The 13,333-nt window shown below is 32.2% G+C and overlaps 1 protein-coding gene and 1 long non-coding RNA gene across 4 annotated transcripts in view; one reads left to right on the forward strand and one right to left on the reverse strand.

The window, feature by feature from the left end:
- Nucleotides 1–10,095, forward strand: part of LOC108737790 — a 26,664-nt gene extending 16,569 nt beyond the window's left edge. For all 3 annotated transcript variants that reach the window (XM_018470889.1, XM_018470890.1, XM_025975565.1), the window contains exons 4-8: nt 2,971–3,114; nt 4,066–4,322; nt 5,535–6,504; nt 8,084–8,275; nt 9,850–10,095. In XM_018470889.1, the coding sequence (XP_018326391.1) occupies nt 2,971–3,114; nt 4,066–4,322; nt 5,535–6,504; nt 8,084–8,275; nt 9,850–10,001 (1,715 nt within the window). In that variant the 3' untranslated portion in view covers nt 10,002–10,095. The remainder of the gene's footprint in view (nt 1–2,970; nt 3,115–4,065; nt 4,323–5,534; nt 6,505–8,083; nt 8,276–9,849) is intronic.
- Nucleotides 1–12,093, reverse strand: part of LOC108737795 — a 198,204-nt gene extending 186,111 nt beyond the window's left edge. The window contains exon 1 of the long non-coding RNA XR_001937904.1: nt 11,882–12,093. This is a non-coding gene — a long non-coding RNA (uncharacterized LOC108737795). The remainder of the gene's footprint in view (nt 1–11,881) is intronic.
- Nucleotides 12,094–13,333: the final 1,240 nt, after the last annotated feature.

A 13,333-nucleotide genomic window follows, 5' to 3' on the forward strand; every position in this document is an offset into this window, starting at 1 on the left:
CTATTGATAAAGATATTTAAATAATGTTTTATATAACTTTCTCAATATTTTTTTGTATTTTTCATTAGTTTTACCTTGGATTATTGTTTATGAATGACTATATAAATATTTACATGCCTAGAAATGTATAAAAGTTGGCATATTTATTAATTTTGAACCCCCATAACTTTTTATGGGGGGTGAAACCGCCACGAACTTTTTATAGTACAGTGGTGGGGGAGACCTCCTCTTTCGACCCCCCCCCACCTATCATCCATCATCTAGACCTTTACCTATAATTTATACAAATAGGGCTTTTGCCGATATTGTTTAATAATCATTAGCAAAACATTGAAGGAAAGTGATTATTTCGGAAAATGCGACGTGAAAGAACGGAACTTATTAAACCCCGTGATCCTGTAATAAATACTTTTTAAACCCAGTTACTCGGAGCGTAGTGGTCAACATTTTTAGATACTTAACTGATACGTAAATAAATAGCCAGAGGGCTTACGGTATGTACTGCTAAACGCGTTGGATAGTTAAACCCAGTTATAATGTTTAAGAACCTTACGTTATAAGGGGCTTAAAAAGTTTAGTTTATAGGCTTACGGTGGTGTTTATGATTTAGATTAATGGACTAAGGGGTTTAAAAATACTTAGGTTATAGGCTACGGGGTTTCTGTCGCTTAGATTATTGGGTATTTGAATTTCGTGGGCATTTGGATGCATTCAAGAGCACTACTCTCTGAGGTAAAGTCTCAGGAGGAGGGCAGTCGCCCCTATCACTGGATATAGATTCGACCCTGAGTAAAATTAATAATTTTCGCGAATGGAACAATTTTATTTTGAACTGAATGATGTATCAGGAGTGGCCACAAATATTTTTTATTAACAATAAAAAAGTCGTAAATAAGTTCATAACATAAAACAATTTGAAACAACCTTCAAACACAGACATTCCATTAATAAAATCTGTTTGGCAAATGATTGCGATATCACATTTATGAGCTTTAATAATATGTATGCAAGCTTTAACACCTTTACAAGAACATACTGATAACACAACATTAAAGGTAACCGATTATCGACCACATCATAAAATGTTTTGAATAAATGCTCGATCATTCTTTTAAAGTGATTCAAAATTACGATATACAATAGAATCCGCTTATAATGACATCGAAGGAAAATGAAAAACTCGTAATACTGAACGGGCATCATGCAAAGTATAGTCTTAGAAAATAAACAACTTTCTATTTTGGTTAGTTATTTAGTTTAATAGAGAGAAAAACTACAAATTGTATAAATTTATTAACAGAAAAAGAATAAGAACGATGAATTATAATATCAATATACATAAGCGGTACTGACTGATCAGTACTGTATGAAAATAAATAAAAGTAAAACTAAAATACTGATATGCAAGAGAAGAAAAAGTAGGGAAAGAGCGAATATAAAGATAGGGAGACGAAAAATTAGAAAAAGTGGCTGATTAGAAAGTCAGATAAGTGAGGATGGAAGGAGTAGTAGGGATATAAAGCAGAGGATAGCGCAGGGTCGTGTCGCCTTTAATAAAAAGAAGTCACTTCTATGCTCGCGAACGGTTAATTTAGAAATTCGAAAAAGGTTGTTAAAGGTGTATGTTTGGAGCACGGCGTTGTACGGGTGCGAAACATGGACAGTGGGAGCGGCGGAAAAGAAAAGGTTAGAAGCGTTCGAAATGTGGTGTTATAGGCGGATGATGAGGATATCGTGGGTAGAAAAGGTTAGAAATGAAGAGGTATTGGAAAGAATAGGAGAACAGAGGACTCTATGGAAGTCAATAAAAAATGGGCGAGATAGGTTGGTAGGAAACCTTCTCAGGCATGAAGGTCTAGTCAGAGACGTATTAAAGGCAGAAACAGGAGTTAGGAGGGGTAGAGGTAGACCTAGATTAGATTACTGTTCGCAAATAGTGAAGGATGTGGGCTGTTCTAGTTTTAGTCAAATGCGAAGTTTAACTCAGGATAGGAAAGAGTGGAGGTGCGTGCTTAACCAGTCTTAGGACTGACGACTTTATGATGATGATGATGATACATAAGAAGGGTCGGAAAAATGAGCGAAAATATTATCATTTGGGTCACTATAACCGGATATGATTTCTTGAGAATCAGTCATAATAAACGATATGTCACTTTAAATGGACTCATTATATTCAAATTTTCCTATAGAGAATTTAATATGAAAACCAAACTTAACACTGCAATTATTTCATATTATGCGATAGGTCAATACAGGCGGAGTCATAATTAACGAATTCCACTGTACAGATATATACGTATACTTAAAAATAAGGTGAAAAGTGAATCTAAATATTTTTAATAAAAATAAATAGTTAAGGCAAATTTTATCTTAACATATAAGCCAATTTTCAAAAAACTTGAAATATCGATTATTAAAATCATAATTATTTGAAAACCGATTTACCGTTTACCCAAAAAGTCGACGAGCGCTTGTATTTCCTCTAAAAACGTTTGGGATTTCACCGCGGTCTAATGAGAATTTTTAAATGAATGAAGTATTTTTAATAAATACGTGATATTATATGGCAAAAGTGCTTGTATGTCAATCTGTAATGTTATTTAAGCATTCTAAACTTCTATTTTATATAAAAAAAATCTGATTGTACTGTACTTGTACAAAAACTGTGTGTCAAACATGTATAACTAGGTAATGCTTTTATACTTTTCACGGTGATTTTCTATTATTATTAATATCTAACCTTGACTGTGGCACACAATAAACAATGTAAAATTAAAAGTTTGCTTTTTAAGCATTTTAATAACTCCAGAATTACGTACCTACGTATGTGTGAAAATTAATAGAAAAAAATAAAACACTCAAAATAGAAACCGCTTATCTCAGATTACAAGATAATAATAATATTTATGTTATATGACAGCAATTATTTATTTCCATATTTTAGTCTAATTATAACCTGTTTTTCAGGTCTTTTAAATGGACCTCTGTTTAAGTTTTTTTCCTACAGACAAATCGCTTTCTCAGGGGCAACACTAGTCGCAGTTTCACTTTTTTTAGTAAGATGGTGCCGATCATTTCCAACGTACATAATATTTTATGCCATATTATATGGTAAGTACCTACTTATTTAGTAAAGCAATGACACTTAAGTCATTTAAGGAAAAGGGGTGCGCAAAAAGGTCGATCACGAACAGTTCCCCAGTAAATCGCAGACATTTTAAATAATTTACTGGGTTAATTTTCGAATGTTTTAATTTAAAATGTGTACTAAAAAGTTAGCAGACGATGAAACATGAATTTAAAATTAAACATGTATCTATTCTACAATTGACAGGACTAATTTCCAAACAGTGCTTCGATTCCCTGCTATTTCTTTTACTCTACTGAATACTTTTGAATAGAGTTGACATGTTTAAAACAAATTGTTTTAAACAGTATTCAAAACAGTCTAAATAAAATATGTTTTAAATTAAAGTATTTTAAACTGTTTAAAACAATAAAAAACATGACATATTAAACATTCTTTTTAATTCATATACATTATAAAAGGACAATTCGAGAAATACTAATAATCACGTATACATATTCATTGGTAATTGAAGTGAAATAATTTGGTTAATTTTGAAAGTATCCTTTCTTTTGGTTGATGCGTGGTCTAATTTAAATGGTGAATTTTAAAGAATATTAGTATTTGAAATGAGAAAAAAAAGCCCAAAAGAATGCAATTAAATAAAATGACAATAAATAATACTAATATTTGAAAAGGTATTAAGAATTTCCTCGAAAAATTTACATGGGTATTTTCACGAATATTACATTAATGTTGATACTTATTATTTCCTAAATTTTGTAAATATTTTTATACGTTTTTTCTTACTACAAAAAAATTTTCTTATGCCTACAAAACAAAATCATTTACATTGGTAATATTATTAGTAAATACCGAAGTCGATCGCCTATATATATCGTAAGACAAATTAATGTCGATCATACCAGTATTAAGTTTGTCCACCCATGGTTTATAAATTACACTTTTCAATTGTTTATTAATTTCACTTGCAGGTACTGGAATAGGAGTCACACAATCGGCTAATGCAGTAGCTTTAAATACATATTTTAAAAACAAAAGGCGAATAGCGACAGGCCTATCATGGACAACAACTGGTCTGGGGCCAATTGTGTGGCCGTACATTATCACAGCGCTGATGAACGTATGCGGTATGGAGGGTACTTTGCTAATTTTTGCGGCATTTGCTGGTCATGCAATCGTATGTTCCTTGTTGCTACAACCAGTCCACTGGCACACCAAATTTAGAGAGGTATTGTAACGTTGGTTACTATTGTTAATGGTACTTAGCATGACAATCTCCCCATACTATATTATAGCCTAACCTAACCTGAATTATAGCACTTTCTTGTAATAATTTCTTGGTTCGAAAAGTGATGAAGATGGCATATGGTTACGGACTAGTGCTATCTCTTTTATGACACGCTTACGCAGTATCGTGAGAGAGACGGATATTGTCAGAAACTTCGTTCTATCTCTTTCTTTTGTTGTACCACAATTCTGACCGCTAAGGCATGTCCATTAGTAAACGTCGATGGGCCAAACATCATCTTAAAAATCAATAGCATCTACCGTATCATAACCTAATTTAAGCTAATGATTCCGTCGGCGGGTGTTCAGTCACGGGTACTATCACATCCAATCTATGACCTGATGTGCAGCATAAAAAGGCGCAGATTAGAACGTATTTTTTACATTGCAAGGCAAATATGGGTAATTCTCCGAGGGTCACTGAATCAATCTATCAATTATACTACGTGTTTAAATGCACCTCTGCTTATCGTACAATTTGTTTTTCAATTCTAAAGAAAAAAGCAGCGGTGTTTATTATCGAAAACTATTATACAAGTGAAGCGTAATCTGTAAATGTTAATTCTATTTCCTCAAGGATTACTGGTTAACACACTCACGTATATAATTACATAGATTGGTGTTTATTGAAAATTAAATTGACTTGATAGGAGGTACCTTTACGTAAGTCTTCTACGGACCGTCCATAAAATATATCACTCAGAATTTCACCTTAATGGGGTCCTCCCTACTGCTTGGTCACACTAAATCACACTTTCAGCGACTCCCTAACAGATATTAGTCACAAAAGCTACCCCACACTCTTATAAACGATTTCTTGTGATTACAATTTGTTAATTCTACACGAATTTTCCTTTACGAGGTGGTCTTCGAGAAAATAAGTTTTGAAGTTAAAAAATTGTAAATCAGCACGAGCTTATTTTTTTTGCATCATTTAGTTTATCATCATCATGAGATCTTCAGTCCGAAGAATAGATGGATACACATGTCCATTTCTTCCTATCTTCAGCTTATTTTTTATCTTTTAATTCCTGTTTTTGCCTCTAATATGTCTCTAACTAACTCTTCTTGACCTTTTTACTTTTAGATTTTATAAAACCAAAGTGCGTGTTCAGTTACCTCCTCATTTTGACTGTGATGTTATATGTTTTAGGAGCCGACTGAATCTGAAAAACCTTTACTAGAACCAATAGAAGAAATAACTACAAATAATGAAGTAAAAAAACTGAAAAAAAATAGAAGTTTACTTTCTGCTAAATATTTACGTAATGAAGATGATCCTAATAAGCCCGGTTATGAAATAACAGAACCAGGAACGCCATGCATGGTACGATCTAACGATGGATGGTACTCCAGAAGCAGCAGCTTGGTTGGCTCTAGGACGTCACTTTCTTCAGCGAAAGCTTCAAAACCGGGTTCAAAGAAAACTTCAGGTCAAAATTCAATAGCCGTCTCACGAGCGTCTTACAGTAACTTAGCAGATGCAAGATCTAAGAGAAACTCGTCAGTTAATTTAGCGGAAAACAAAGAAAGACGAAGAAAAACCTCTCAGCCCCGACCAAAAATCGAAGAATCCTTAGCAGAAGACAGTCCTTTAGAAAAAGCTCCACAAGATTTAAAAGAAGAAGAAAAACAGCTCATAACACAGCAAGTACAACAAACTGGGGCGTATCCCAACGAAAAGGATGTGCTAAAAACTGCAGCCAAACGCCTCCAAGAGTATAAACAGAATGAAGAAGAACGAGTCAATGAAGAACAAGACAAACACACCAATGGAACTGTTGAAATTAAAATGACCCAAGAGCCCGAACCTGAAAAATTAACCATACTTGACAAAATTGTTATATTCTTTGACTTGGGTCTTCTAAAAGACCCCATATACTTAACCCTTATGCTTGGAATAACAATTGCTAACTTTGCCGAAATAAATTTTTCAATATTGACGCCATTTGTACTGGAAGAGTTTAATTTCCAACAATACCAGACGGCAACATTTATGTCTTTGCTAGGAGCAACTGATATTTTAGTGCGTTTCTTTGTGCCTTTTATTGCTGATAAAATTGGCTGGGACAATAAGACGTTTTTCTTAGTAGGAGTTCTCAGTATGGCATTTGGAAGAATAAGTAAGTAAAAACACAAAATAAATAATGCCTCGCTGTTAACGGTAGTATTTCATTTTCGTTTTCGTCTACAACGTGCGATGTGGTCTAATAAGTCTGAAATTGCGATCTACATCAGGTAGTTACTGACCAATAACTTAATATTCTTTAGCTTGGTTACTTGCCTATCACTATTTGTCAAAGTAGGTACCTTTTTAAAGCCTTGTTAGCAGCAAATTTTAAGGAACAACTTTGATTTGGTCGCTTAATCATCAAAACGGTCTATGGCGTACTGATGGGGTCTAATAACTCCGAAACCGGAATAAATTGCTGACACAGAACTTTTTATTAAAATTCTTATATTAAAATCACTTTATAGAAATCATATAACACACTACCGTTCTAAAAGAAATACCACAAATGGTGTAGTGAATACTTCCAACCCTACGTTGTAGGCACGCAACAAAATTAAATAAATAATAAGTTCATTGTGATCAGCGTTCTATCGCCAGACGCGGATCGCGATTTCGATCTTGTTGGATCTCATTAGCGCGACGGAACAGAGACCAACTCTACCTGTTGCCTCGAGACGCTGTTTGAGGTGTCTATATTCTGCCGAAACTCCTTGCGACACGCTGATGAGATCCAACAAGAATGAAATCGCGATCCGCGTCTGGCAGTTTCGACAGAATGCTGGCCACTATGAACTTATAATTTGACTGTTCGAAAAGAAATGGTTTAATTCATATATTTTTGATTTATAATAATGCAAANAAATATCATGACATATACTACAGCGATAGCTTGGAGTATTGAAATGTGGTACAGCATGTGCTTTCCTTTCCTTTACTTTACTAATAATAATAATAGCTTTTCTCCGCGGCTTCGCTCGCAGAAATTAAAATTGTTTCTCCATTAAACCTTTTAGCTCCCAATTCACCCCCCCCCAAGTTTTAATTTTATGTAATGTCGCCATCTTAGATTTCGAATACGTAACGTAACGACAACATTTCATCCTTAAGGGTTGATTTTTAACAATTGCCAAAACACGCGTTTGCTTAATTTCAACAATGAGTATAACCTTACCCATGAAAACGTTTCAACCTCTTTTCATTTGATTTATTATGTCGAAGAGCATAAATACCGTGTTTCAAGTAAATTCAACCACAAATAAAATGTCAATTGACAGCTAGGAACAGTTTAAATTTGGTTTTTACGTTTTTCTGGGTAATTTTTCCAATTTTTCTCTTCATAAGAACCTTCCTCGAAATTCAAGGAATATCTTAAAAAAAATCCCGAAATTATCCTACATCGAATATTACAACGTTATTAAAATTACGTTTCGCTCCCACTTTATTTTCCATTTTTTTTAACTTAATGTACATCAAAAGGTATGATCGACTGTCATTTGCATTTATTTTTGAGTTTCGTACTCTATTTCTTATGCGTTTAGCGTAAATATTCCTTAATGCACGTACTTCATTAAGCATCACCAACAGACTTTGATTTAATTAAAATTGTAATCATTTCTTATTTACACCAAAATAAATGATTACACGATTCTTAGTTGGCACGAAGTGTTTATATTTTTTGTTTTTTGCAGTATTGGTGCATACTCGAACGTTTTACGTTTCGTTATTTGTTGCTGCCTTAATTGGTTGTGGAAAAGGCCTGAGAACAGTGTTTATGGCCTTAGTAATACCAAGTCATGTTCCTCTAGAAAGACTACCGGCTGCTTCAGGACTACAGCTAGCTACAGCTGGACTGTTATTTTTATTTGTTGGTCCCATTATAGGTAAGTGGTTTACAATTACAATTAAACTTACTTCTATATCTTACTATTGAAAAGTTCTGTTTGTGATAATTTCTTAATAATAAAAAAGGTCCAAGTTTTTGTTAATACAGTAGATGTAAATGTTTTGGTTGGAGTTACTATAAGGGGCACTCTTTGATTGACTTCAAATTTTTATGAGCTAGATCTCTAGATGATGACACTTAAGGAAGTATCCTCGATACGCATCAAGTCAAAGAATTTCAGTCTTCTACTTGAGTAACGTAGTACTTAATTTGGCAACACCGCATTCCTTGTCATAGTGTACGTACCGACTTACAAGTATAATGCTTATGTATTCGGCATAGAATAGCACGCGGTGTCCATATATATTTGTCAAATTCAAAACTATAATATCGCAGTGTTGCCATGTTTATGAATTGCTGAAAAATCTCGGCTTTTTTAATTATTTCTGTTAACATAAGTATGCTTTATAAGTTTTGGAAAAAGAAAAAGGTTCATAGAATATTCGCTTATATTTACCCAAAATTTTATCAAAATCTGTTTGTCAATTCCAACGTAATAAATTATAGAGTACGTCAAAATTACAATTTCCCATAAGATTCCATGTTAAGTGCAGTGAAATAAAATTAACAATATCATTTTTCAATGTCAACCAAAGATCACAAAAATTTAACTGAGTCATTTTTGAAAAAGGTTCGACATATCTGCAAATTTTCATAATTTTCTGTTCGTTAATGTATTTATATTAAGGGTACTTCCTTAAAACATTTTTGGCGACTCGAACCGGAAGCAGCAAAAAAATTCCCTTTCTTCGCGATGGTAGCTTAAAATGCATTTTTGGAATAGTATTGGCTCACATTTTTACCAAATACTGTCGTTTAGAGGAATATACCCGATTCTATAAATAAAATGGAGGGAGGAGAAAATTTACAAATCCTAAGGGATCATTCGTAAAACACATTTACAATTAGGGGAGGGGTGGGGTACTGCTTAACGTGACGATATGACACGAGGAAAGGGGGCCTAAGGAAATGTGACGTTTGCAGTTCATCAATTTTATTTTAATGGTTTTCTAACTTGGCAGTTCTTAATTTATAATAGAAAATTGTTCTCATTACTAGTATTTGTTTATATGGTGGGGGGTTAGCTATTGTGACGTAATATTTGTTAGGGGAGTTGCTAAAAGTGTGACTTAACATGACGAAGGGGTAGAGTGGTATCCCAAAAGGTGAAATTCTGAGGGTTGTGTTATGATAAGTGAAAATAATTAACAGTTCTCCTTTCTCCCAAATATTCGATTAAGTATTTATACGCTAACTATTGGACAATTCATCATTCTGCTGTGTAAACATGTTTAACCTATGCATATAATTTGTAACCTCAATGATGCATTATTACCCCTCCGGTTCGAGTTGCCGAAAATACTTTTAGGTATTATCTAGTCCATAAAGTAGTGTGGTAAAAATTTGAAGCCTATCGGAACATGTCCCATTCTAGAACTACAGCCGATATTTGTTCCTACATGAATTATAGTATAATCGTAATCAAAAATTTAAATTTAAAATTTCTTTTAGGTTGGGTAAGAGATTTGGTTAAAAATTATGTGATAACGTTGCATTTGTTAAATATCATGACATATACTACAGCGATAGCTTGGAGTATTGAAATGTGGTACAGCAGTAGGAAAAACAAAGCTAATAATGATGCTGAAAGTATTAAGAAGTGATCTTTTTGTTCCGTTTCTATTAATCGTTTTAAATAGAATTGTAAATATTTTTTATATTCTTTCGTTATCAATAAAGATTTAAGTTTTTTTGTTATTTATTTTTTATGTACCATATTAATGAAAGTTTATTGAAATCTGTTACATGTATGCAATGGTAACATTTACGAATCTACAATTCTTACCATTTTCCTTTCTTTTTTTACTGATAATGAATTTGAACGTGGTTAACAAATCAAAAGTTTTAAGAATTATTGTTTTGTTACCTCTGTTGTGGTGTTGCGAAATGTGGTCTTGTGTGGGCCCCCCTCCCCCAAGAAACAACAAGTGCGTACTCAAGTGCCACCTCAAACCAACGTTTACAAAACCATGATTGTTTATTGCATAACATATATTTATCATTACAACTCAATTTTTTATATCATAGATATTCTACGTGCTATTTGTATTGCACAAATCCCGGAAAACCAAAGTGGTATTAAACATTGCAATAAGAATTGAGATGGGAGAACTGTCTAACCGACAATTAAACCATTTAAAACTAGATTTTTTGTATCATAGATATTCCACGTGGTATTTATATTGCACAGGACTAATCTACTAAGCACACTATACCCATCCCAGAAAAACCAAGGCGGTATTAGATAGTGTAGTATGAATGAAATAGAATAACTGCCTAGTTGACAACTAAACTCTTTACAAATCGATATTTTTAATATTCAATTTCACGTTGTATTTGTATTACCTACACATACATAATGTACGTACGGTTATAATTTTTGTTCAGGTAGATTATTTTATACCTTGGGGTTACATCTATCCCGGATAAACCAAAAGTAATAATTGAGATGGAATAACTGTCTAACCGACAAACTATTTAAAACTAGATATTTGTTTCATAGATATTCCACTTGGTATTTGTATTGCATAGACTTAATCAACTTAAGGTCGCTATTTTTGTTAAGGTAGCTTATTATATACCTTGGGATTATACCCATCCCGTAAAAACCAACGTAATATTAGGTAGTGTAGTACAAATGAACTAGAGTGACTGTCTACTCAACAACTAAACTCTTTACAACTTGATTTTTTTATCATAGATGTTCCACGTTGTATTTGTATTACTTACACAGATATAATCTACGTACGGTTATAATTTTTGTACAGGTAGATTATTTTATACCTTGGGGTTACATCCATACCGGAAAAACCAAAGTGGTATTAGGCACTGCAGTAATAATTGAGATGGAATTACTGTCTAACCGACAATTAAACCATTTAAAACTACATCTTTGTATCATAGATTTTCCACGTGGTATTTGTATTGCATAGACTTAATCTACTTAAGGTCGCTATTTTTGTTAAGTTAGCTAATTTTATACCTTGGGATTATACCCATCCCGTAATAACCAAGGTAGTATTAGGTAGTGTAGCACGAATGAAATAGAATAACTGTTTACTCAACAATTATATTTTTTATGTCTTAGATATTCCACGTGGTATTTATATTGCACAGATCTAATCTACGTACGGGTACAATTTTTGTTCAGGTAGATTTATACCTTGAGTTACATTCATCCCGTAAAAACCAAGGTGGTATTAGATATTGTAGTGCGAAATGAAATGATAAAACTGTCTATCCGTCAACTAAACTCTCTATCATAAATATTCCACAAATCTAATTTATTTACGCTTACCATCTTTCTTGACATATTATATTTCAAAAAATTAAAGTAAAGATGACTTCATATTTACCAAAATGCACTTAATAATAACTTTCTACATACATATTTGCAAAACAGCAATAATCAATGCTGTATTTGTATTTTAAAAATGGTTCAACCTTATGTTAAATAGAAAATAACAATAAGAATGGAACTTACATTAAGAAGACGTATCAAATTTTTTACTACTTCAGATAACACTAATTTCCAGAAACACATTTTAACAGTCTACAGCAACAACCACCACGACCGAACATATTCTCGAAACTAAACACGTGAGTGGTATACCGGGCTTACTATTGCATAGTGTTGCAGCATAGTGGAAGGGGTACTAAAGAATCCTTTCTATTTCAAATAGGACAACAATTTAAGTTACGAATACGGCTTTTGCAAGATCTCTTTTTTAAATAAAGATGATAATTTAACTTACGTTTCTTTAGTACTTATATGACACATGATAGGTAGAGGTTGCATTTTACCTAGTTAAATAATTGTTTTAATTTGTATTAATAAAATGAAAACTAGATCAATACGAACATAGCAGTATTTAAGAATTCAGAAAATCACGGAATTAAAAAATAGAATAGAGTTAAAACAATATCAGGCTTACATAGTAATATATTTATATTAAGTAATAACCTATTAATGGTGCTATCTGCATAATTTGCAATTAATACTATTTAATTATGTAATTAGTTATGTAAAAACTACATTAAAGGAAAGATTAAGTTTGTTAGGTAGTAACTCCGAAGTGTTTTTCTTGAGATGTGAAACCTTTCTTCATGTCAAATGACGACTTATAAGAAGTATGCAGTGACAGTCTTTAATAACTGGGTCATTTAAAAGAAGACATTATTCCTTTATAACATTTAATAAATTTATACAAACCAAGCAGGAATCTATAAGGCTACCTACTTTAAATTGTGATGGTTTTAATTTTTTTTTTATTTGCTGCAAATGAGAAATGACATAGGTAAACTTGGATAAGATTGATCTTATTTATAGTTGTCATAACTATTTCTTCAATTAATTTAAGATATAAATAAAAAACACTGATGTTATAAACTGTATCTTTTATTATATTTGAATAATATTAAATATATTTTCAGGGGAGTATAATAATTTCGTCGGATTTATTACTCATTGGCTTAAGCCTCATTGTGATCATCATAAACGTTTATTTAATGAAATTGGTTAAATAGTGGTATAATTTGTATTTGTTTTCAATAAGCATAACTGTTAAATTGTTTTTATGGTATATAGTAAAAGCCCTTTAATGAGTAGATACTGATTTGTTTCACCTCAATACTATTGATTGGGAACTTTGATCACTTTGATCACGACGTCTAGTACCTAATTAAAATTGGAACTATTCTAAGGTTATAATTTAATGAAAACAAATAATTATTAGTATAGAATTACAATAAAAGTCGAGATATTGCTCGTCCTATTCTACAAGCAGATTCATCTGTTTTTAGGAGCTGTAAGTAATAGTAAATTAAGTAACGACTTAAAATATATAATATTATTGTGAAAATTGATTTTTACCCATTATAAACTAATGATATGATAATGATATATGTATATTTAATATATATATATATATATATC

Source organism: Agrilus planipennis, unplaced genomic scaffold (genome assembly GCF_000699045.2).
Source record: "Agrilus planipennis isolate EAB-ADULT unplaced genomic scaffold, Apla_2.0 scaffold183, whole genome shotgun sequence".
Taxonomy (NCBI): Eukaryota; Metazoa; Arthropoda; class Insecta; order Coleoptera; family Buprestidae; genus Agrilus; species Agrilus planipennis.